Raw genomic sequence first — 26525 nt, forward strand, 5'->3', positions numbered from 1 at the left:
CAGCTTTTATCTGATTAAAAACAAAATAGAAAGTATTCAACTTAATGACTGTAAGAAGCCTGATGTGTCAATTCATTACAATGCAAAGTAGCAACACAAGAGTGCATGTGGTCCTTTCTCAGGTGCTGAGAAAATCCATGTAGGCAGCCTCTGAACAGTGAAATTACCTGGCTCTACCAAACACCTATAGGTCACATAAAAGGTGTAAGATGCAGAGCTTTTAAGAGTATCATGCACTAGGCACATAGAGGAAGAATGATCCCTACAATAAATCTGGCTTTGGAAGATTTTTCAGAAAATAAATGGTAGAAAAGCCTGTGCTTCCAGAGGAAAGTCCCCAAAACTGCGCTAGAAACCAAAATCAACAGAAACAGTTTTTAAACTCTTTGGCTCCACAGAAGTGACAACTCTTTACATAAAGATATAGCATCCACAGTATCACAGTATCACAGTATGTTAGAGATTGGAAGGGACCTCAAGAGATCATCTAGTCCAATCCCCCTGCCAGAGCAGGAACACCTAGATAAGGTTACACAGGAATGTGTCCAGGCGGGTTTTGAATGTCTCCAAAGAAGGAGACTCCACAACCTCCCTGGGCAGCCTGTTCCAGTGTTCTGTCACCCTCACTGAGAAGAAGTTTCTTCTCAAGTTTAAGTGGAACCTCTTGTGTTCCAGTTTATACCCATTACCCCTTGTCTTATCATAGTTTGCCATTGAGAAGAGCCTGGCTCCATCCTCATGACACTCCCCCTTTATATATTTATATACACTAATAAGGTCCCCCCGCAGTCTCCTCTTCTCCAAACTATAGAGACCCAGCTCCCTCAGCCTTTCCTCATAAGGGAGATGCTCCACTCCCTTAATCATCTTTGTCGCCCTGCGCTGGACTCTCTCCAGCAGGTCCCTGTCCTTCTTGAACTGAGGGGCCCAGAACTGGACACAATATTCCAGATGCGGTCTCACCAGGGCCGAGTAGAGGGGAAGGAGGACCTCTCTCGACCTACTGACCACCCCCCTTCTAATACACCCCAGGATGCCATTGGCCTTCCTGGCCACAAGGGCACAGTGTTGGCTCATGGTCATCCTGCTGTCCACTAGGACCCCCAGGTCCCTCTCCCCTACACTACTCTCTAACAGGTCGTTCCCCAACCTATACTGGAACCTGGGGTTGTTCCTGCCCAGATGCAGGACTCTACACTTTCCCTTGTTATATTTCATCAAGTTTCTCCCTGCCCAACTCTCCAGCCTGTCCAGGTCCCGCTGGATGGCAGCACAGCCTTCTGGCGTGTCAGCCACTCCTCCCAGCTTAGTGTCATCAGCAAACTTGCTGACAGTACACTCAATTCCCTCATCTAAATCATTGATGAATATATTAAATAATACTGGTCCCAATACTGACCCTTGAGGCACTCCACTAGATACAGGCCTCCAACTGGACTCCGCCCCATAGACTACAACTCTCTGGCTTCTGTCCTTCAGCCAGTTCGCAGTCCATCTCACTACCTGATCATCCAGGCCACACTTCCTCAATTTAGCTATGAGGATGCTGTGGGAGACTGTGTCAAATGCTTTGCTGAAGTCAAGGTAGACCACATCCACCGCTCTGCCATCATCCATCCACAATGTTATTTCCTCATAAAAGGCTAGGAGGTTGGTCAAGCATGACTTCCCCTTGGTAAAGCCATGTTGACTGCCCCTCATAACCCTCTTATCCTTGACATGCCTTAAGATGGCATCAAGGATAAGGTGTTCCATCACTTTCCCAGGGATGGAGGTGAGGCTGACCGGTCTATAGTTACCCGGGTCCTCCTTCTTGCCTTTTTTGAAGACTGGAGTGACATTTGCTTTCCTCCAGTCCTCAGGCACCTCTCCCGTTTCCCAAGACTTGGTAAAGATGATGGAGAGTGGTCTAGCAATGACTTCCGCCAGTTCCCTCAACACCCGCGGGTGCATCCCATCTGGACCCATGGATTTATGGATGTCCAGATTGCTCAACTGGTCCCTAACCCATTCCTCATGGACTAAGGCAAACCGCTCCAGTGACCTGACTTCATCTGAGGTCTCAGGAGTACAGGGTTCTTCAGGACTGCCTCCGGCAGAGTAGACTGACACAAAGAAGGCATTCAATAACTCTGCCATCTCTGTATCTTCTGTCACCAGGGCACCCATCCCATTCACCAGTGGGCCAACCTTGCCTCTGGTATTAGTTTTATCAGCTATGTATTTGAAAAAGCTCTTTCTGTTGTCCTTGACCCCTCTGGCCAGATTTAATTCTAATTAAATCCCAGTGAATACTGTTGAAATTCTTCAGTTTTTAAGGACTTAGACCCATAAGTGGAATCCCCTGACCTTTTTTGAAAGCAACAGACTTGTTCAAATCCAGGGCTTCCTCATCCAAAGTGCAAGTCACTACAGACTACAATTGTAACTGAGTGGCCATGCTCAGATCAGTGTGTGCAGTATGGACACAGGAGTGTAAAAGGTGGCAACAGCATGGAAAGACAGCTCAGTCATTCCTTTACCTTACAGGGTTTATAAAACGACTGCCATTATCAATAAAGTCGCCTAAAGACATCTAAAACCAAATGCAATACCTAAACCTTTACGATGAATCTGCCTGTACTAATACCAAATCACAAAAACAAAAGGACTTCCACAGAATACACAGTTCATTTGCTCAGTTTAAAGTTGCTGTAGAAGGTACCAGATCATGCCTCTTTCATGATGATGTATTCTTGCATTTATTAGATTGGCTGAACCCCATCACTGCCATTTCAACACATGTGACATTGCACAGATATACTAGAGACTGTTCTTCAATGTATAGCATAAGAAAAAGCATAGCTGGTATTTGTGTTCATGTTAGCTTTGTGTCATAAAAGAAAAAAAAAGAAAAAAGAAACAAAAATGGAACAGAGGAAAAGAGCACTAGAAAAACAAACATTAATTAGGAAGCAAATCAGCAGCATTAAAATTTCCATTGTGGAACCTGCGTAGAGTGAATTCAGATAAATCAAAACTTCGCTTAAGCTATTATTCGGCTTCCAGCGTGTTAGCAAAGTAGAATGAAATTCTGTATCATTTGGGTGCATTACAAGATAGAAAACAGTAATTTCAATTCCTACTCACCTCAGTAGGAATCAATTAATAAAAAAGCACCAAATACCCTAGCAAGTCCATCATTTCTGCCTATGGACATGCATGTGAAAAGTATCAGACATTAATGATGCACAAATGATCTTTCTCCTGTGTATACAGAGTGTCTCGGTGAAGGACAGACTTTTTCAAGTACAAATGATAACAAGAGCTGATCTCTGCATGTACACTCAGCTTGAGTCCTTTGAAAAATTTGTCCTGCACTGAATTGGGTCAGCAAAATAAGGAACAGACCTTATTTTATATATAGACTTCACCATACCAGGGTTCCACAAAACCACATTTCATACCTAGCCTAGTAATCATCTAAATGGTAGGAAAAAAAATATCCCCAGCATCCTCCTCCCCCCGCCTTCAAACATCTCCCAGCAAGTTAAGCCTTCATACTCATCAAAACAGAAACACAAAAATCCTCCTACTCACACTGGAGAAGCTTTATATCTATTAGGAGTTCCAGAGTCAGAAGAATCACCACCAATACTACACAGGCTACCAGGAAACCGTTGAGACTTGCACTGAGCAAAAATACCTGCCACACAGCTGCTCGTCTCCCACAGCACGGTTTTAGCCAGTTAGATCTAAGGAAATAAAATTAGGAGGAAAAACAAGAAAAGAAAAGAAGAAGAAGTAGTGAAAAAGGCAGACAGCTAAAGAGCAATGAACTTAGAATTATAAGTTCTGTTGTTATGGATATACTCAGTAACAACGTATACAGACTTTGCAGAACTCACTTTTCTTTTTACCAAGAAAAATACTTCACAAAACCCACGCCCCAGAGGACCTTGTGAGTCTCTCCAGCCCTCTGGAAAGTACTGGTGCCCAAGTGCCTTCCAATGCACTGAGTAACACAAGCCTAATCATGTCTTACTATTTCCCTGTGGTTTTATTTTGACATACATGTTGCCTTCTCTGACCTGGGACTACCACAGCATAGCAGGATTCTGCTACTAGGCTAAAAGCTAATGACGTTTTGTAAGAATTTCTCCACTATTGAATTTTATTCCTGTACTAGTAGGAATCAGATCAGACCAGAGCTGCCAAATGTGGTTTGCAACAATCAGACCATGCCATCATGGGAAAGCAGGAGCTCAGTGACTCCACAGCTGCACCCACACCAACAAACACACACAAAGTGTCAAGCCACTGGCCAGGGCTGCGTCGCTTGTCCATTTGTCTCACTCTCGCTAATCTCTTCATGGCCCAGGCCAAAAAGGACTTTCCAGAGTTTGAGATAGCACAGTTTTGAGGGCAGCATATGCCATGGTCTGCTCCCATATCCAGTTTAGAGGAAGTCACATTGTTTTAGAGGAAAAAGAAGATTTAGGCAAGATGAAGGGATCTGCGAGGAGGCTATGAGGACCAGACCTCTGGAAGGCATGTTGCACTAGTATAGCACTAAATGCAGATATTCATTTTTTTTTTTTTTTTTTTTTAAACATTTGCAATAGGAATGACAGTAGCACAGATTTCAGAAGCACACAGCCCAGTCTGGTACTTTTTTTCTCCTAAAATCCCCCCATAGTTTCACTTTCATGCAGTATCATTTCTCATGACAGTGTTCTCTAATGTTCCTGTACTGGCTCACCTCTGAAAGTTCTGATGCTTGCCTCACACTTTATATTTCCAAAGATCTGTAAATATCCATTAGCTAATACAGAGCTGACACGATTTGTTAACTAGGGGTTAAAGAAGCTGCAAGCATACAGAAGTGTGGTGCAGTAACCACACTGTCTGAACTAAAATATCAATACACAGAAATCAATGGTACACAAGAAGATGATCCTGATAAATTCCAAATAAATAGCTCTAGACTCAATAACTCATGTTATGATAAAACACTTGAAAAAACATCACAAAACTTTCCCTGACATACCCACACTCAAAAATTAGGGGGAAAGTGATGCTAAGTAGTGCTCAAAGACTTGACACTTTCGAGCAGCTTCTCAGGGTTAAGCATATGAACTAAATACTTGTACTCCGATTGTCCCATTTCCTGACCATAACAGATCTTCCTCTGAAACCTTCAGAGAAGATTTGACAAGTGTTACTATGAGGAGCTTGCCCTAAGTTTAACTTTGTTACGGTTCTAGCCTGAATACAGAATGCACTAGATTTTGAATTGGTATTTTTAAAACATAAGACAAAAAATGGCATTGGCATAGAGCCTTTTGCAAAACTTGATTTCTCAATAGATTTTAATTTACAGCAGCTCAAAACAGAATAATTTGTCTTTACTGAAACTGTTATTTTGTCCTTTGGTTTTGGGTTGGTTTTTTTAGATATTTCTGAAAATAATGCTAGTGAATGGCCTTATTTAAATGGAACAGCTCTTTATTCTATCCTACATTTTCCTACATTTATCTTCCCTTTCCCAAAAAGGCCCGTTTTGCCAGCATTTTAATACTGCAGGGCAGTTTTTCCTCTTTCCTATTCCTAGAACGATCAGTAGAGGGCCTAAGTACATTCCTTTAAAAGCTCTACATAGTTGAGATTTTCAAATATACCAAATGTACCAATAAGAATATATCAACTGTGATACTCAGCACACATTACATATGGCCACAATAATCACTATTCAAGCTTATAAAACAATAAAGAATGTGGAGTTATTCTGTCTGTGCAGTACTAATATTCCACTGATTCCAAAAAGCTTCTGAACAAAACTATCAGTTTATGACTGGAAAAGCAATCAACTTCAGAGGTCACGTGCAGATCCTCTGCATGTTTACACCTGTATATCACTCGTAAAACATAGATATTGATTTCAAGGACACAAGTGTTTGAAATTTAAGAACTGAAACCACCTTCTGTTTCATATCTCAATTTATTACACCAAGGTGCATTTCTTCAACACTTATCTTGCGAATGGACAGTGATGAGCACCACTGCTCAGCAGACCCCTTCCCAGATCTCCTCTAAGTCCTCTGAATCCACTGATATTAAGAATCACATTGTGCACTGGATTGTTTTTTTCCTGGGTGCTGCTTAGCTAGCTCGTTCCCTGCTATTTGTACACTTCTGAAGAGCCCTGATCTTGCCTTGGGTTGTTGGTTTTTGGTTGCTTTGGTTGTTTTTTTTTTTTACTTCTTACCCTCCTGTAAAGGATGGACATAAATAATCAAAGGAACTATTTTAGCTAAACCTGTTGACATGCTAACCACACTAACTCCTAATACACAAATCTTCACATCTCCTTCAACCCTGTAACCTTAGTACAGTAGTATCAGTAGCCCTGCTGACATTGGTGTCATCTGTGGATGCCATGCACTATGTGGGTACAAGTACGACTCAGGACAACTTTACTGTGTGACTTCAAACAGGTTCATTAGGTACCTCAGTTACTTTATCACTAGAACAGGAATATTATTTGCCTTTCTTACAGTGCCTGGATGGAGTAAATAAATGTAGTAGCATGGGAATTTCTTGGTTAATCGTGATGCAGGGCTGTAAAGTTACTATGATTCTATAATAAAAATATATTTAGTGGAATTTTACCAGGGGTACTTAATTTAAAGATACTTTCACACATGGCTTTGTGGAAAACCAATCTGTCATCATCACTGCTAGTTTTATTAATAAACAGCTTGGATAAAAGAACATAAGGCAAAACTGGGAAAGGTTTAACATATTTATCAAGTAGGAAACCACTACAAACAGTTTGTTCAAGCTGTTAACAGCTGTCACTGTTTCTATTTCCTGGTTTTGCAAACAAATACCCTGAAATCTGCATTACACCTTACCCTGTCTCTTTTTTATTTTTTTCTTTTGGCTAAACAGCAAGTGTTTGCATTTCACAGGGTGGCTATGATCAGAAAACAGAAGGATGGATGAGATCCAAATCACTACCTGAAGGATTAGAAAGGCTATGGTCAGGAAGTGACAGGAACATAGAAAGGCTACGTAAAAATACAAAATTTGGCTGAGACAAAACAGACAGCAGAGCCTCACAGCAGGCTACAGGGAGCAGCTGGAGGCCTTGAGCAACTCCAAGGAATAGAGAGAGCTCTGCACCCCTTTCCTCAGCTTCTCCTACAAGCTTAGTTCAACTACAGAAGTCAACTACTGAGTGCTCTCTCATCCATTTACCCCCTGAGGTTTTTCTGCTTTAAACACCATGGCATTTCTTGGAGGACTGCTGCAAAACTCTGATGATCAAATGACAAGATTCCCCCAGTTTTCTGCCTAAATTCACACATCACCAGTTTACACATATTTGCTCTTCTGCCAATATTCTTCTTTAGCTTGATTAGTTCTTCTCCCTTGCTGGCATTTTGTCCATGATACATTTACATACAGCAATAGCATCCACTCATGTAATTTAATTAAAGCCCAAGCTTTTTGTGAAGCAGACACTCAATTTCTATAACTGTCCTAGCAGTCCCCTCTGCATGTGAAAAGACAGCTAGAAGTGTACATAATATTTTGGAATAGGTTTAATTACATGAATGCTTCCCAGTTCTATTTGAAGTACTTCATGCTTTCTAGGATCATCTGTGCCTTCTTCATAGATGCATACCACACTGTTTGCTCACAGATATCCTGTAGTTACCTGGTATATCACTCCTCTCATTAGAAATATTAACATCATGATCAAAAACAACCTATAAAAAACATAAGAACAGACATACTACCTCAGAACAAAGGCTTGGTATTCTGCCTCCAGTAGCAGCCATGAGCAGATGTCTCATGATGAATAAGAGCACAGCAAAAGTATAATACTTCCCCTTAAAATTCTCCCAGCATCCAAACATTTTCAACTCGGTGACTTCCTGAGACAGATGTGGTTTCTTGGATTCTACTTAGTAACAGTCAATGAATTCCTCTTCCACAAACTTGCTGAACTCCCCTTAAGGCTAAATTAGCTATTAGCAGCCACACATCTTTCAAGAAGTAGTTCCACACATCTACTGCCCCCTGTGCAAAGAGAAACCTTTTTTTGTTTCTTTTGAACTGGGCTTTAATCTGTATCCTAGCACCTGTATTGGGAGGTGTGTGAGAGAGATGTGGTGTCAAACCTTATTTTAACCTGTGTCAGATTTTGTAACGTCAACCAAACCTCATGTGAGCCTTCTCTTTTCCAGATTGAAGAATTCCAGCTTACACAGTCATCTCCAATGGCAGCCATATCATACCTTTGATCACTGCTCTCCTTAGAATCTTTTCCAGCTCTTTTTATCTGCCATATCCTTTTACACAGGGACCAGAATACACTCATGTCCAAGACACAGGCAAAACCTGGACATATGAAGAGGCACAAGAATGGCCTCTTTTATTCTCTACTTTTTCCTAATGAATCCTAACATGTGATTTGCTTCTGGACTGCTGCTCAGCATTTAGCTGACCTTTTCATGAACTAATATTTCTCTTTTCCACATTTTTCCTTTGTCCATTTGCTTATCCATCTCTCAAGCGTTACACCAAGCCATAGCTACTCTTAGAACTTAAAAAATTAATTCCAGTGTTAAGCTAGATAAATCAGACCCATGTCATTTCCACTCTCAAATAAAGAGCTTTGCAGACAGTGGTCCATGGGCTACAACTACTACACATCTACCAACAGAAAGTAATTAGGAAAAGCAAGTTCTGTTGGAAAAATACAGAAATATCTACAAACCAAAAGAGTCTGAAAATTGCTGAGCTAGAAAATGAATTCTTTTTTTTTTTACTTATAGTAGTGCTCCCTCTACCAATTGCTGTTACTGATAAAAGACATTAGAGGGACAAACTCAAAGGATTTAGGTACCAGGATAAACACAGTAATGAGCTGTTCTGGAAAACAACATTTTCAAAGATAAGCACTTAAAATGCTCTGTACAAAAGTTTCTAAATCACTGAACATCGCTGTAACATAGCCCAAAATGTCATGCATTCTCTAGTGAAGAGCTGGTCACCTCACAGGTTCTGTCAAGCTGAATGCTCATTTTCTGCTGCAGTGCAGGTCTTAGTTTTGGACCACAGCACAGAAAATAGCAGTGATGTAGTACTGCACAAAGAACAAATCAGCACTATAGTCCCATTCACTGGATTCTGCTTCTAATATTTTGCACTATCTTTCTGAATTCAGCTAAAAATAAATTAAAGGTCCTTTCTGTAAATACAAGGAGCTTGCTCACTACATGAAATAGTTCTGCCCTCCAAAACCTTTGCACTTCATCTTGAGCTTGGACCTCATTATTCACTGTGTATCAACATCATGCACTCAGAATTTTTCAGAAAAGGGACTGTTTAATTATGCTGCCAGATAAAGAAAAAGCAGATTAGAAACACGAGAACTTGGTCCATTTAAGTTCAGTTAAAGTACCTTAAGCTTTGTAGAAAACACAAGTAAAATACCTCCAAGAGATCAAAATGAAAACTGCAAGATGAATATGAAACCCAGAAATAATGGCATCTATTTGGTGCAGTTCCAGAAGACAGACTGAAGGAACAGACATCCTTTTCTCCCACGATGGATGAACACATTCATTAGTGAAGGTTTGCAACCAATTTAAAATTAAAACCAGAAAACTCTCCCTGTGTTCATTTCTGAATCTCTGCTCCGTTTTGGTTTCCCTTCCTTTTATTACCTCTTTCCCTATACCCCTTCTTATAGTTTTCTTTTTAGTTTCCTCCTGTTTAATCCACTTTCTAGCTGCAGCCAAACAAATTCAAGGCAATGAACAGATTATCATCAATTATCAAATTACAATGGCACGACTATATACAGCTAGTGGCAAGTGAGACATTAACTGTATGAACCCCCAACCTTTACAGCTGTTGATGTAAAACAGAGTATTTGAAAGTACCTTCACATTTCAGATTTAACATATAAAAGTTCAAGAGCTGCAATCTAAAACAAATACAAGAAATAATTTCAAGTTGCGGTATATCTCTCCCCTTGCTTCCCAACCAACAGGTCCTGGAGAGACAAGCTCACAGTCTGTAAACTCTTCTATTGCAGTTGATATCTATCATGAATGATTGCTCCCTCCAACTGGAATTTAAGGAAAGTACAGGAAGGAGAGCTTTTCCCTATCCCTGCTTGTCGTTAGGACACAGGTACCACTTTCTGCATGTTGTCAATTTTCTAATTATTCCCCATCACCTTTATTGGTCATTGATGCAAAAACAGAAGAGAAAAACTTTTTTTTCTTTTGAAAACAGAACACTTGACTGGAAAAAAGAAATTAAGAGTGGCACTTAAAGTTAATGTTAACATTTAAAAAACCCCTGGGCTTTCTGGGTGATTAGTCCCCTTAAAAAAATGTTTACTTATTCTTTTCATGAATTGCAAATTCAACGCAGATACAGCCTCTTCAATAAATTCACAGACATGAAGAAAATCAGCAACTGTCCTGTTGTTTTCTGTATACAAGTCTCACCTACTCTGTAACAGAGATGCCAGAAGTGTACACCATGTGTCCTCCATGGCATCCAAGGCACATTTTTTGAATCAGTTCATTTTTCATCTACGTGCCTCCAGCCTATGCCTCAATCATTTCTGCAACGTCAAAGCACGGAGTGCATTGCACAGCAAGAAGATTCTAAGAAGTTAACTGTAGGGCAGATCAGCAGGACTAATAAGTAACAAACATCATCCTTATTGTGGTTCTGAGAACCAAACTACTATTTCTTCACATTGGTACAAAGAGCCAAACCTTTATAAATAGAAATTGCTATAGTCACATAAAACAAAATGTTCTAGTTATATTATTAGTGTAATTTATCAGAACATTTCCTCTTCTGAAGAGAAAGATACACAGCTCAGTTAAAATCAGGCACATCAGCCTCACTGCAGGGAAGCAGCGAACCAGATGCAGGAATCCTTTATTGCCCACTCATTCATCTCTAGTCTGATGTGTCTCTTGTTGCTCTATGCAAGGACATGAAGACTGACTAGTGATGAAATGCTACAACCTATATCAGGAACTAGGGTCTGTGCACCATTATGTTGAAAATCAAAAGGTCATGGACAGATGCAGCTTGTCACAACCACCCAGCATTTTCCAAGCACAAGGATGCACCAGACCTTCCTGCTGCAGAGCCTCAGAGTTACACCACCTACAATTTGCATAGAACAGCTGTAGATCTAGAACAATAGAACCACACAGGATATGTGCAGGTCATGTAGGTTGGCACCTTCCCTGAAATTGTCAGGGAAAAGCACACAGAATGTTACACTTGGAGTCTGCAACAAAGACAGACTGTCAGGGATGGGAAGAGGAGTCTTACATCACCTTTTAGTACTCTCTGGCATTGGCAGCATCTTTTGATACCTCCACTGGCAACCTGCATGGCAGCTTTGGGGTAACAGGGCCATAATTTCATGAACTGAAGTCCATAACTTCACAGTTACGAACATGGATGCTGGCAGAAACTACAGGGACTCAAATATTTTCTGCCCTTTCAACGTCATGCTCTTTGCACATGAGGGAGATGTAGCAGTCAGTTCCTGTACCAAACTGATGTGACACACCCTACCTCCTTGTTACTCTGGTGGAAGCCATCTAACAAGGCTAAGATCTAATATCTAGCAAGGCCATGAGAAAAAAAGTTACACCACATTCATAAAATCAGACATATTCCCAGCAGAGCCATGAGGTGGTAGGGAGACAGTATTTTACTTTTGCTGCTAGGCTTCTTGAGCTGAGCTCTGCTCCTGATTTTCACAAGGCATCAGTTGTGCTACATGCTTCTGAAAGGAAGCAGCTGCCATTCCCACAAGGCAGATGTAATCTTGGGACTGAGCTGAACACACTCAGCCAAAATGCATTGAGACATACAAACTAAAGCTCTGAATTTTCTTCAGAGAATCCACTCTACAGCTGGGACATCTGAATGGCACCTGCTTATTTCCGTTCAGACTGACAGAGCCACAAGAGAAGTCTATGTGAAGGAAGAGATCTCTGCTGAGGAGAAGAATGACATGTCTATTTTCCTGCTTAAGACTGCAAAGCTGCTGAAACAGTTACAATGAGAGATCTGTGCACTTTGGCACAGTGAAGAATTGAGTTTCAGATCATGAAAATCTATAAAAATGAGTATCTGAACTAAACTGGTATTTACTCAGCACCAAAATAGCCTGAGGGTTACACCTGCATACTCAAATTAATTTTCAAGTGCCTCTTTGCTATGCAGGGTATTTTATGTTACAGTTGTACCATACTTATATAACCTACTTGAAATGTATTTCCCCTTGTTTGGAGGAACAACTTTCTGGAGATGTCTCATAAAGTCCAATTTGGAAAGAAATTAAAAGCAAGAGCCTTCCCCAGATACTGCTTCCTGACTACCATACAGAATACCTGCTGAGCAGAGATCAAGCAGGTCTCTCTGCTGATTTCTGAGCACAGGTTAAAACACATTGAGCTGCTAATAAATGAAGGCTTACATAAAGCCTAATGTCTTCACCAGTGAGAGCTCTATATGACTTACTGTGAAATGCTTTTAGATGGATCTTACTAACAGTGGAAGATATATACATTCAGTGTGTAACACACAGTGGCACAGTGATCACAGAATCCGAAGGGCTAGGCACAAGCACTCACCTCATCTCTGTCCCAAGGGATCTCATCTCTGTCCCAAGGGATGTTAAACTAGAGTGTTATCGTTCCTGACAAAAACATCTTCTTCACAACACCTAGCAACTGCAACTCCATGCCCCTCCTCCCATACCAGTTTGTCTATCCCAGCACTTCACTACCCTCATTTTTCTCTTTTGCTGCAATTCAAGCTTCTTACTTCTTGTCCTAAACATCATGGAGATCGCTAACATACTATTCTTTTTCTTGTGAGGAAAAGACTCTCTTACAAGACCCCCTGAAAGTCTCTTCTTCATGTTAAATACAGTTACTTGTTCTGTGAAAACAGGAGTAGTTTGCATACACATTATCAAAGACAACATTCTCACACAAGCAAGCTATTCAAATCACCCTGTGAAAAGTATACAATCAGCCCACGAATCAGCAGTACTATGTCATTACCCCTCAGTCAAGAGATGCGCAACCATGCACAAGAACCACAGTAGCCAACTTTGTCACCCTGCAACCCCCCTGAAAACCATTTTCACAAAGAGCTTTCACCAGGCCATTCTGCCTGCCTGGTGGGTAGATGCCTGGTCTAGTTTCCCCTGAAAGAAGACTTCCAGATTGTGGTCAAATAGCAACTATGAATCACTTAAAAGTGTAAAGAGCCCCAAACCAGCACAGATTAGCTAGATTAGAAAAGTTTGCTTCTGTCCTGTTACAACAGTTTTAAGAAGAGTTTGAGGGAAACTGGCAGCACTTCTCCAGCTCAAGGTTTTCTTTTGTACAAAGCCATGAAATTCACCTAACATAAAACTAGAAAACAAAATCATGTCGTTTGTACTTACCCTTCTCTTTGGTACTCCTCATCCAAATTTGACAAAAGCTGGGACCCAGCCACAGACAGATCAAGTGCAGCTAAAGGTAGATCTCTATAAGCAAAATTAACAAGCTGTACAGGAGCAATGCTTTTGGTCTCTTCTTCTACTTGTTGTGAAATTATTTCAACTTCTGAAACACCACCTTCTATTGTAGACCTGAAAATGTAATAAGCAAAATAAAACACCCCCCCTCTCTCTCTCCACAGATATACATATAAATGAACGTAAATAAGCAAGCAAATAAAAATAACAACAACAACTCACAGAATCCTTAAAAGCCAGCAACTTAAAAGGCCTTTGCCAAGACACTGAGGAAGGTGTCCTCATTGAGAGGACAAACCAAATCTCTCCACACTTGTCTTCATGAATCCAAATAAAATATTTGTGCAAAACAGAAGGCAGGCATGTAACTGTGCCAACTAAATCCTCACTGCTCTGTGAGTTACATCAGTGAGCAATGAGCAACTCAGTTTATTAATCATTCTGTACAAAGCAACTGTTCATTAGCGGATGCAGTTTGACCCCTCTTCCACTGAGGGTCAATATTAAAATAGTTTTGACGGATGGCAACTTATTATCTAGCACATGTGAAGGATAGCTTTGTTATAGGAGACAGCTTGCATGTCAAGCTGCTAGCTCCATTTGATTCAGAGTAGGTGCAAGCATAAACTTCTCCAGCTTTCATCCAGGAGAGCCTGCTAACTTCTAAAGAAATCTAAGGCTACTTGTCTCAAGTTTTCAACAGCAGGAGCGAAGATACTCTTCTTCCTTAAGGCTATACTGAAAAAGTGCTTGGCACTAACTTCCCTCTGTTACATGACTGCAGAAGTTATATCGATGTTTTTATTTTAGAGAAGCTTATTAAAATCTTCCAGCCATTAAAGAAACCTGATTAACAGCTATTTTGGTGGGGTTTTTTTCCAGAAAAAAAAAATAATTTAGAGGATTTCTTAACTCATACAACTTGTAAGTCTAAGGATGCGGGTGAAGGAACTAAAATCCTATGTGAAAGAGCTACAGAAAGATTCTGCCGGTCAGAGCCTCGCCATTAGACTTAACCCTTTGGGGCAGAAAACATGATTCCTAAATTCAAAGCGCTGCCAGCATTACACAAGAAAGTAATTTTAAAAATCAGAAAATGCTGTTGTATTTGGGAGGGAAATGCTGCAACTGGCTCATAGTATGGCAGAAAGTAGAGGTAAAAAAAAGTGCTATTTGAACAACCTAAAGGCTTACTTTATGTTCTTGTTAGTCTAACTAATAATGGAAAGCAAATAGATTCATTTCCAACAGAACAGTATTGCTCTGTCAACAACCTGAAACAGAAGCCCAAAGGGAAGAGTTAATTTTAGCAAGAATTTCCTTTCTTTGATTTTCACCTTAGTGCCATCCTGTGGACATTTACAAGTCCAAGCGCGTTCAGTTTTGCACAGAAGAGCATACAATGATCCAATTTCCAGTACTATAAAGGAAAAACAGTTGGTGCAGCCTTCCCTTTCCCAAAAGTATTTAGATTCTGCATCCTTAGACAGACTAAATGACAGACAGCATCTGATTTGACTGAAAAGAAAAATCAAACCAACACACTTGAGTTGCAAACAGCTTTGGGACAAGGTTTGGTGGCAGTAAAGAAAAAAAGCAAACATCTGACAATAACATGACATAGTAGTTCCCAGCCACTGGCTGTTAGTAACACATCAGACGTGTTTTCAGCATTCACGTTTTTTCTGCCAATTCACTCTTTAAACAACTGGTCATATCCTACTCCTCCTCAAAATATCAACTTCTCCTTCCAGTAATATTGATAGAACCCTCGTGATGTCACAACATCATTCTCCTACAAGTAGCAACCTGTTCCCTTTTATTTAAGGTAAACTGTAACTATCTTCACATGGTACTTACTGAGGATTGGTCATGTTGGAGGATGCAACCAAATCAGCTGTGGTTCCAGTATATAACTAATTCCAACTGCTCTGCACAGAAGTTCTAGCCTTCCAAGATTAGTTCTCTGTGAGAAGCAAAACAAAGTTATCTAAAATGTGGTTGAAAGAACTCCAAAGGGCTGCACTGATGTTTGCTGTTCATAATAGGGAAGCTGTAAAGTCACAGTGCATTTACACGTGGACATCTGTTCACATACATACTTCTGTTAGAACACAGGTTTTGCTTTAAACCACAAGACTGTTGAAAAATATATCTAAGATCAGAGGGGGGAGCAGATTTTCAAAGACAGCTCTGTCAACAGAGCTCAGGGTTTTGTTGTCCATTTTCTGGTTTGAACTGTGTTCCTGACTGCCTTTGCTAGAAAGGCTCTTCCAAGAATTAATTCATGTTGTCTAACATTCCAGATGGGTTGGTATCCAGATAGTATTTTGATCACCAAAACCCACGAACACATTTGAAAAAGGCACCACGTTTGCTTGTGGCAAAATCTCCACTTGTGTTTTATGTGTCTCAGTGCATGGCAACTGGAATGGGAGAGGACAAGCTGTGAGACTGGAAACTGCTGATGTGCAAGTTTTGGTAGCTGGAAAAACATAAACTGGAGAATAGCATTTAAGAAACAAAATTTCTTAGAAGAAGTTATCATGAGAGACTTTGTAAAGCCACTGTCAAGGCTATATGCTAAATAATTTCTAAAAGTAACATAAAAACATTTAACAGAAATAGTCACTGGCAAATTAGACTCTCACTAACAATAACACCACCTAAAAAATTCATTATAATGGAAAAAGCTTCTCACACCAAACTTTATACTGAAGTCTCAGGCCGAACTGTTAGTATTGGTCAAGTATTTACAGTGGAGACATACGAATGCAGCAAGAACATGACCCTTAACAATCACTTGATACCGAATAATAACACTGAACTTACTTCTTTTGTAGAGCCATTTCCGAGGCTTTATTTCCTGTCTTGTAAAGCATATCCAGTGCATTCTCACATTTTCCAGATGATGTGCCTGGGTATGCAAAAAGAAAGGGTCTACACTGTGATCACCCTCCTCAGGTAGGTAAGTCAGCCAAAAGCAATCTTATTATTCATATGAAGAAATGACCAACTTTAAAACAGACAAAACCACACACGCTCCATTCATCTGTAACACTGTAATACTGCTAAAGTCAGACTAAGCAGCAAACTTTTTTCAGATAAACTTTCCCTGATACAGCAGGGACTTGATTCAACATCCATTCAGTATCAATGGGAGTCTCTTTTCTGGCCCTTGCAGTTCTTGAATTATTCATCTTATCCTATTTGCTAAGGTAGCAAAACACTAAAACATTTGCCTAAAATTATACATATTTAAATCACACCCTGAAGGGATTTGATGAATCTGTACATATGACAGCCTCATGACAGCAATTGTTACACCTACCAGCACCACAAAACTAAGGAATAAATATCAGCCTTGTTTCACAATGGCAGCTCCCTGATCGCTCATTTGGGGTTGACACTTTACAACACTTTGAAAGAAACCCCCATTTTTAGTGAAGAACTTCACCCAAACCAATTGTTCTAAGCACTCGGCCTGAGAAAATGGTAAAGGTCCTGTGCACCTCTCTTGTGAGACTCAGGAAATTCAGAATCCTGCTAGAACTGCATTTGCAGGCCTGGAGAATAGAAGGTAAATGGGGATACAGTCAAATTAGGGAATGGGAATAAAACTGATGGGAACTGGCCTCAGAGGACAGGCAGACAGATGTAGAGATGGGAATTTCTTATTAAAAACCTCGACATTTCTTTGGGAGACAGCACAGTGCTAACACACACAACCCCTCCCCTTCCCAGAGGGGGTTTAGAAAACAAAACAATGACAAAAATATACAGCTGGATTTAAAAAAAATAAAATCTTTCATTTTAAATTAATCTCTAGATTTTGAGGGAACTGAAGTCACAACAGTGGGGCCAGCAACACTAAAGTTCTTTCACATAGGATATGAAATATTTGTCTCTCCAGAACACAGACCAAGTCTGGGATTTTTTCTCACGCTGGAAATACATTCACACGTGTACAGGATTTTGCTTTACAATTCAACACCATCTGACCGATAAGCCAGACCTGCTGGAGCTGGCAGCTCTACAGATAACATTCCTCACCACCAGGACTGAAGGAGAAAGTTGCAGCCAGCTCTTCTGATAGCTCCACAGGGAGCAGAGTCCAACCCGCCTCAGCAGAAGGGACTGTTACCATGACATAAGGTGCTCACAAAGGTGGGACGAATAACGTGGGACCTGGAAGGAGATAGAGGGAGTCAAGTCTCCAAAGGACTCAGTGGAGCCTTCCAGAGAGAAAAAGTGGCAAAAAGTGAGTAATTTCTGGTGCAGATAACTAATGTATTAGCTGATCTAATGAATTAAAAAGACAAGTAGTTAATATGTACAGTAAGAGGGCAGCACAACCAAAACCTTCAAAACCGATGTAATAGGTTGTGTATATCTATATCCTAAATGGATTACTATGATTCATGCTTCTTTCTAGGCTTAATGCAAGCAACAGAGATGTCTTAATGTGTACTGGTATTTTGCAAAAAACTTCTTCTTTCTATTCACTCCACCTCATTTATTACATTCAAAACTTCCTTAAAAAAAATCCCAACTTCTGTAGCAGCATAAACCATTTCCAACTTCCATCAGGAAAGTTAGAGCAGAGAGATTTTATTCTTCTGCACGTATCTCATTGGCATTCCTGTAGGATTTAGTGTAAGCAAAGAACAGTGATGTGGCTCTCGTCCCTACCAACAGAGATGGGCAGGAGGTAGAGGCCAACCTTTTGGGTATTCCACTCCCCACCCAAGTGTTAATTCTTCCATACAGTTCTTTCCACACCTATCCTACTAAGTGTTCGGTAGACAAAATGCTTCATCTCTCATGGTCTCATCCAAGAGTTAACAGTTCCAGGGGTTTATTTTGGAATTCCACCCCACACCACCACCCCCCTTCCCTTCTTGGAACTGAGATCAGACAGCACACAGTGGATGCTGAGTTGCCATGTGAGTATGAGCAGTGCTCATTCTGGGAGAATTCAGCAATTCTGTTTGTTCTGTGGTATGTTTTCAAGGTGAGATGGCTGTAGAAGGAACACAGTTTCCAAAGTTAAACAGAATGAGTTTGAAAAGGAGATATGACAGAAAGGAAACAATAGTCCCAAAAGGTTTCTAATGCAAGCTTTGAAGTGGTATAAAGCCCAGAAACATTCACTGAAGTGAATGACTGACATAGTGTCTTGTATGTACAAAGAGGACAGTGCGATCTGATGGGAACCATATTTCTGCAGCTGGATTTCTGTATAGAGTGAGGTTTGCAGTCCTGTAACTCGGCTTAAAATGTGGGGGATCACAGTTCAGATCTCAACAAAGCTGACTCAGCTCTTCACTCCTCTGCAGGAGACAAGGAAGCTGCACTCAGTTCACTGAGCTCCTTCAAAGGGCTTGAAAAGTGCTGTATTTGCCTTGCAATCCCCTCAGCTTCCCTCTGTTCTTTGCACAGGTATTACATACGCCAGTGCTCCTCAAAGCTTTTGAAGATATCCTTTGCTTACGATTTCTTTCACCCCCTCCTCTGTAGGGACATCAGCAAGCAACTGCTTCACAGCTCACAGGTTATGCTCGGAACCATGCAGGCTGAGAAGCGCGGTCATGCGCTCTAGCTGAGCAAAGGTTCCTGCTGCTATCCTTGCCCAGCATACATCCTGCCCCAGTTAATTTGTTAATGTTTAGATAAACCTTCTATTGTCAGCCACCACACTTTGGTTGTAACTTGCTAATAAGGAGATAAAGTCCAGCTTAAACAACACAAAACATAGAACACAGTTTGGAAAACATACCTTAAATCATAGCATGTGTGTACACACATTCCAAGCTAAACAAAAAGCAAAACCAAAACAAAACCCCAAGAACAATCTTAAAAATCATCTGTACTCCACTTGCGCATGAAAATCATGACTCTTAGCATTGACTTAAGCAGTCTTACAAAATACATCTCACAATGCAGTGGGTGCAATTGGCATTAGGGAGTAGGAAGATGGTTCAATTTAAGTCTTTTGCACTGAAGTTTCATAGAATCATAGAATACTTAGGGTTGGAAAGGACCTTAAGATCATCTAGTTCCAACCCCCCTGCCATGGGCAGGGACACCCCACACTAAACCATGTCACCCAAGTTTCTGCTAACTTGTGCCCTAACAGAGCTGAATTTAAAACCACCCAGTTTGGAGGCATTTGTTGCATTTGCTCACATTCTGAGGAGTATTATCATGAAGCTGTAAGCCTCTGTACAAAATACAGGCACTAACTGAAACCTCTGAGTTTATGTACTTACAAGTAGCTACAAAACCCAATTCTGACATGTTCTGCTAACTAACGATTCTTCCACACAGTCCCTCAACAGCAGCTCAGACCCATGAACAGTCTCACAGTTTGCATTCAAAGCAAATGCGATAGGCTTCACTTGAGGAAACACAACCATTAGCTGGAGGGCAGGTTTTGCTTAGGCTTGCCCAGCTTCTGCTCCTTCCTCTGCCCATGCCATAGCCATGCACCTGCAACATGGGCCATGACTGAGAGCTGGACCAGGAAACTGAGTTGGCATTATCTTCTTTTCCTGCACTGCATCCTGCAGGATGGCTTTGACGATGCAGGTCACAGTACAGCTCCAAGAATAGCTATGTTGGCAAAACGGAGCAGGTAGGGCACTAAGGCACTAAGGGCACAGCCACAGGAATAAACAGTATGGTGGAGAAAGCCTTAAGGTCAGAAATACTCAAATGAAAGACAATGTGTTGACACCTCACCCTTGGCAATATTCAACTGCAGTAAGCACTCAACCTGAAAATGCTGAACAGACTGGGGAATGGATGGAAATGAAAAGGGCTTTGTGTGGTTTTTTTCTCCTTCTACAACACGCTGGAGCTTTTTATTGTTTTATTCTGAATCTAGTACATATCAGGAAACGGAATGTTGTTTCCTCTGTGCAATAATGTTCTTCTTTCAGTCTATAAATATACTTACTTGTTCTAAAGTTCATATGCAAATGGTGGCTAGTAAGGTTCCTACTGGGCAATCCTAAGGAGCTCCTAGACCTATCCCCAAAAACAGAAAAGGAAAGAGGGAATCATCTGAAATAGGAGTAAACAGACATTACCCAAGAAGCTTACAAAGAGAAAGAAGAAGTGTGATTTAGAGGTAGCTAGATTTAGCTCTTGTGAATGAGATCAGCCAAACCTCTTTTGTGATTAACACCACTGATGGCACCCTGAGGATCAGCATGAACACAATGCGATTGTTCATCTCTACCACTGCAAGTCACATTTCTCCAAGAACTGAAACAAGGGTAGGCTTCCTGGGATAGCAGCCTGACGAGTCTGACCACTGGTTTTGTTTCAACCTTTCAGTGAGAATTTTAACCAGCTCCACACTCTGCATTCAGAAAGTTTATTGGCCATGTATGTCAGAATTGCTTCCTCCAGAAATCCAGCAAACTGCACCTCTGAAGAGGAAGCCCAGAAAAGCTCTTGCAGGAGAGGTCCCAGGTTGAACAAAATTGGAGGGGTTTTCCCATAATTGAACATCTCTTTTTTAACATCACTTTGATTTAAGACAACATCTTGATAGAGTATTTGTTTATTTATTTGGCTCTCTATAGTAAATAGGAAATACTTCCTTTTTTTGTTAAAAAAAAATGATGTTTGTCAAAATCTTACGAATGCAGAGATGCTACAAAGAAAACAAACTGCAAATTCACTTCCTTAACAAGCCAAGTACATTTGATATTATTTTAACACTGCAGATTCCCAGTTCATTCGTATCTCTAACATTTCCATGCCAGATCCAGAAAAGGAAAGAGGTACAAAAGATAGAGCTTTTTACTTCAAGGAAGAATGGACACCGAATTTTGCATCTTTTTACAGAGGGATCTACAGTAAAGTTTTCAAATACATCACATTTAAAAAAACGAAAAACCCTCCATCCCAGAAAAAGTATTTAGATTTTTTTTAAAAAAAAAAAAAAAAGCCATTCATAAATTATGAAATAGCAGATTCGAACTTGCTCATGCAGCCATAATTCTATCCCCCTTATGGATCATCCTGTATGCTGAAATTAAGCAGAATGCTGTTAAGGGAAAAAAGGAGCACGTAATCATCAAGCTAAAGACTGTCTCATTATTCCTAAGTATAGCTCCTACTTTCTAGAGAGAAGTTTAGACAAGCCAAAAAAGAGACAAATGATCTTGTGCACAATCATCATAATCTCTCCTCAAATCCATCATGATCATTGGTCAAACCTTCAACTTTTCAGTACTTCAAATTTGGACTACAGGACAAACACCACTAGCTGGAAGAAAGCCTGTAGAGGACTAGAACAGTACCAACTCCCAGGAGAGCCCAGTCAAGCCCACCCTCTTCCAAAGCTTGCAGATGTGCAGCACATGGTACTTCCAGGCAGAAGGAAAGAGGAGGAGCTGCTCTGTTTGGGATGGTTATGAAAAGGCTTCACCCATACTCCTTCCCTCTGCTATCTCTTCACTTAGAAACTGGGGAGAAAGAGCAGGGGTTATGTAGTCTTCTGTGATATGCAAACACTCCAGCACAAATAACACTTCCAACACATACTAGTGCTGCCCTGACAGCTCCTGTGGACTGCCATTCCAGTCCATGCTACACAGGGCACACTGACACTGCTGAAATTCAGTTGTTCTGATACACTATCAATGCTGTCCAGAAAAGGCACACAACCAGCAGGCACTGCAGCAGCAATCCACCATGTAAATTTCTGCTTGCCAAATTTTAACACTGTGGCAAGTAACAGGAACAACGTGACATGTCAAAAGGCTGAAAGAACTGAGTAACTATCAAGGCTACTCAAATAGAAAGTTTGTTCTCAGCTTCTTAGTAAGGAACCTGCTTTCATTCGCTAAGATTACTCATTAAATCTCTTACTCTGTAGTAACTCCAAGCTTGCCATTTACTGTACCATTTTGCAAGCTGCCTCCATTCATCTGTAATGAATTGGAAGTCCCAACCAATTTAGAGTGACCAATATACCACTCTACCAGTATAGAGTAGTTCTTTATAGCTTCCCCATGTGGCTAAAGTGGAAGAAGAAAGCCCCACACTATAAGGTTCTCAAGTCCAGATAATGAACAAAAGAGAGCAATCACATATTTTAAAAGTCTCTTCACACATTTGTCTGATCTTCAAACTTTGGGGCTGCATAATAAGAAGGGAAGCCACAAAAGCACACTGGGCATTTCACATGAGCATTAGACACAAGGCTGCCAGTTTATGCTATTTTATCACGTCTCAACATCTCCTGCTCCACTGATGGCTCCAGCTGCTGGAGATGGCACTTTCATTTGAGAAAAGTGAAGTCATACTTACACATACAAAGCATCACCACTTAGACCAGACATGCCTCCTAGAGAGGTGATCTCTGTTTATGGCCCAGCACAAGGATATAACAGGGACCACAGGCTCGGATCAATAGCTTCGGCAGAATGATGTGTAGATATTGCTTCTAGGCTCTCAGCTGGAAAGCTCAGTATTTGTTAGCTCTTGCCATGTGCCACTGCACATGTTGATAGGAATAAGCCTGGCATCAATGGCTCCACTGGGCTGAAAACATCTGTTTATTCCAAGCTGGAAATGACTCTAGGCTCAGCCAGCACATGGTTAAAAGAACAATTAGGCAAATCTTGTACCACAGGTGTTCCCCCAATCCAACACAGACTTTTTGTGCCACAAATAACTCCAATTTCCTTTGGATTAAATATTAAAATATTAAATTTGAAACCCAAACAATGTTCAGTTTCTATTTGCTTAGCTAATAACAATTCCAGTTTTGAATTTCACATGTTCGCAGATGACACTAACATAGCTGAGTCATATTAAGCAAAATTATTACTATTGGAAGCAAATCAAGCACCAATTTAGTTTTAAATAAGTTTGGTCTCTTTGCATCTATCAAAAGTCAACTCTTGGATTTTGCTTCTATTTCTCTTTCTCTTACTGCATGGAACTGCAGTGAAAAGCCACTCAGCAGAGACCTGCAGCCACGTCTGTTGTTTTCAAGCCAAGCAAACTAGGTCCAGCCACTCTTTAGAATACCAAAGAAAAAATACACACACTTTTCAACATGCTAGAATGAATGTTTTCAGTTCTATACAGATATCTGTCAGATCTTCTGTGATTAGATTTGCATTAAATCACATGTGCACTTAATTTTTGCAGTCCACTAACAGTTTTTGTGGTAAAAATGCAAGTCCATTTGAATCCAACAGCAAAAATTACTTGGACACAGCTGGAATTTCACTCAGGTTTTTAATACCAGTGACAGAGCAACACAAATACTAGAGCCAACCTGCTCTTAGATGTCCCTCAGTTCAATGTAGGTCTCTATTCAGGGGCGACACTGTCAGTGTGTTTTAGGGGACATGTGAAAATACTAGGGTCAACCACTATCTGCCAAGAAAATGGTTAAAGTTCACTACCTTTTAATTTCCATCCACAACATCTGCTGCTTATCTTATTTGGAGTGTAGCCTTCCAATAAATGCAAGCTTGAGCATCTACCCATACCCTTAGCTTATGGTAACTTGAAGATTGCTTTTCAGCCATTAGACTTCAGCCTTAAGATTCTTCCTCAAGCTACTAATTTTTATTTTCTTTAGAATTCTGGGCCTAACAGATTCTGGATTGAAACACCTTTAAAACATTGCAACAGTTCTCTCTAAATTTCTTGAAGAGCTAATGTCAACCAAAATACAGAAGATTCACAACACTACAATAAGAATAGGGGAAAGTATGGAGACCACTTCATGAGAAATTCTTGGCATTCATTTAGTCTCTTGGAGCTGAGGATTTCAATGCATCTTACCCATTATGGCTCTGAGATCCATAAATATTATATTCCTATATAAGGAGACAGAGAAAAAAGTTCTTTAGACCAATTCTGTCTCACATATCAGCAGTACAGGACCAAAACAAACCTAAGCAGACTGATACTAAATCCAGTCAAGCTATTAGACAAGTCAAAAGCAGCATCTGGAAGTAAAGATTTCATTCTAAGAACCAATTATACTACAAATACATTTTTGAGAAACATCTATGTTCTGTCCTGCCTGGTAAGTATTACGGGCAACCTTCCATGCAAAATGCAATAAATGTATATAAATTCATGGCCTTAGTGAGTATCTTAAAAGTATATAATAATTAGCCCACTGATGTGAAATACATAGCTCTTCTCCCAAACAGCACTCTGTTTTGTAGTTTAGCTTCTGGAAAGAAATAGCTCAAATAGCTGTTTTGATTGTAAACTTACCAATAGTTGCAGATTTCATCCTGGTGATGCAGGATGAACCTCACCCTGCAAGAGCAGACAGCTAATAAACTTACACTTCCTGAACTTACACATCCTGCCTGGTTTTTCAGAGAAAAGTGATTTCATACAGTTTGGACACAATAGTTGTACTATTCTTGGCAGGAAAATCTTTCCAGACCACTGGGAGCCTAAAATGCAAGATTTAACTGCATTATCAAAGCATGCAGCATACTGATAGTCATTATTTTAATATACAACTAATGCATTTAACTGTATAACCCCTCAGCAGGTGATGGAATGCACTTGCTACATATTATAGGCCATGTTTCTTCCACCAAATACTGATGGTGAGGGCATGTGCCCAAGCTGTGATATGCAGGCCCCAATAGTCCTACACAGGCTGGAGGAAGCAGCCTGCCCAATGCACGTGTCAACTGGCCAGTAATTTCCACATTTAGTGGCCAAGCCTGCACTTTCCCCCCTCACTTCTAATTGAGCTCTGGAAGGTACCATAGGGGATGTATGCATGGCCTGTGTACATCTGGAGTCTGCCTAGACTGTTTTCTGTAAACTGCACAGGTAAAGAGGACAAGTCTTCCCACTGGACCCGGAAACAGGATGACCTGCTCATTGCAGGAGGGTTGGTCTAGATGACCTTTGAAGGTCCCTTCCAACCCAAACTATTCTGTGATTCTATGAAAAGCAGCACAGCAACAAAATACATGGAGAGAGAAAGGTGGGAATCTGCTTTGACACCTGTTGCAGCCAAATCCCAGGATATGGCCTGGTGAGGAATTCATTCAGCAATAAGGCAACACCCCTAAGGCCAGTTCAATATAAAACTACAAATAATACATATCTTGTAAGCGATTACACTCTTACTTCCACCTTACATTGTGCATTTAAAGTAGATATTTTTGGGCTCATAAAGAAGTATTTTCATTTTAAAACAATAATTTCAGGCACTACTCATACCTAAATAGATGCCTTGGAATTTTGAACCTCTATTTTTGCTACTTACAAAAAAACCAAACCAAAACAAAACACCAGAAAAACATTTTATTGGCCATTTTTAATGGAACTTTAATTAAGCATTAGGCTTTCAGAACTCTCTGACTAGAGATTATTGATTCATTAGTTATTTTGTTTGGAATACAAGAAGGATCACTGAGGTATGAAGAGGAATAGTTTCTGGAAACATTGAAAAGCATTTGCTCCTCACAGGCATGCAGAATTCTTCCTACAGGATGAAGCCATCTGCTTATTCATACAAATACATATTAAAATGCAGTCTGCTGGTCATATTATACACCACACATGGAAAGTAAAAATGCCAAGCTGATGTCCATCACACTCCTTCAAGAATATGTAACTAACATCACTACCCCTGCCCAGCCCTCATCTCTTTTAAACTCTGTCAGAACAGAGGACTGATACTCTTGTCACATGAGTAAATGGAGGGCACCACAAACTACTGACTAAATTCAGCGAAACAGCGCAGGAACAGCCACCCTTTGTTTTAAAGCAAAGAACTGTCAGCTTGTGCCCTTCCACTGACAGCATCAGTATCACAGAGAAACTTGAGATTAAATGCTCAGTTGCTAAGGGCTCACAAAGTTAACTCTTCACTAGGAAATTAATCTTGCAGTGATCCCTGTGTGCACAGAACCAGTTT

The 26525-nt window shown here is 40.5% G+C and overlaps 1 protein-coding gene across 1 annotated transcript in view; it reads right to left on the reverse strand.

The window, feature by feature from the left end:
- The window catches only part of TMEM266 (transmembrane protein 266), a gene marked incomplete at its 5' end in the record, with an annotated part of 61981 nt that extends 46525 nt beyond the window's left edge, over positions 1–15456 (reverse strand). Inside the window, 3 exons of the mRNA XM_080626316.1 lie at positions 3580–3734; positions 13508–13696; positions 15443–15456. Coding sequence (XP_080482442.1) covers positions 3580–3734; positions 13508–13696; positions 15443–15456 — 358 coding nt within the window. The remainder of the gene's footprint in view (positions 1–3579; positions 3735–13507; positions 13697–15442) is intronic.
- Between the last annotated feature and the right edge of the window lie 11069 nt (positions 15457–26525).

The sequence above is a fragment of the Psittacula echo genome (assembly GCF_963264785.1).
Source record: "Psittacula echo genome assembly, chromosome: 10".
Lineage (NCBI taxonomy): Eukaryota > Metazoa > Chordata > Aves > Psittaciformes > Psittacidae > Psittacula > Psittacula echo.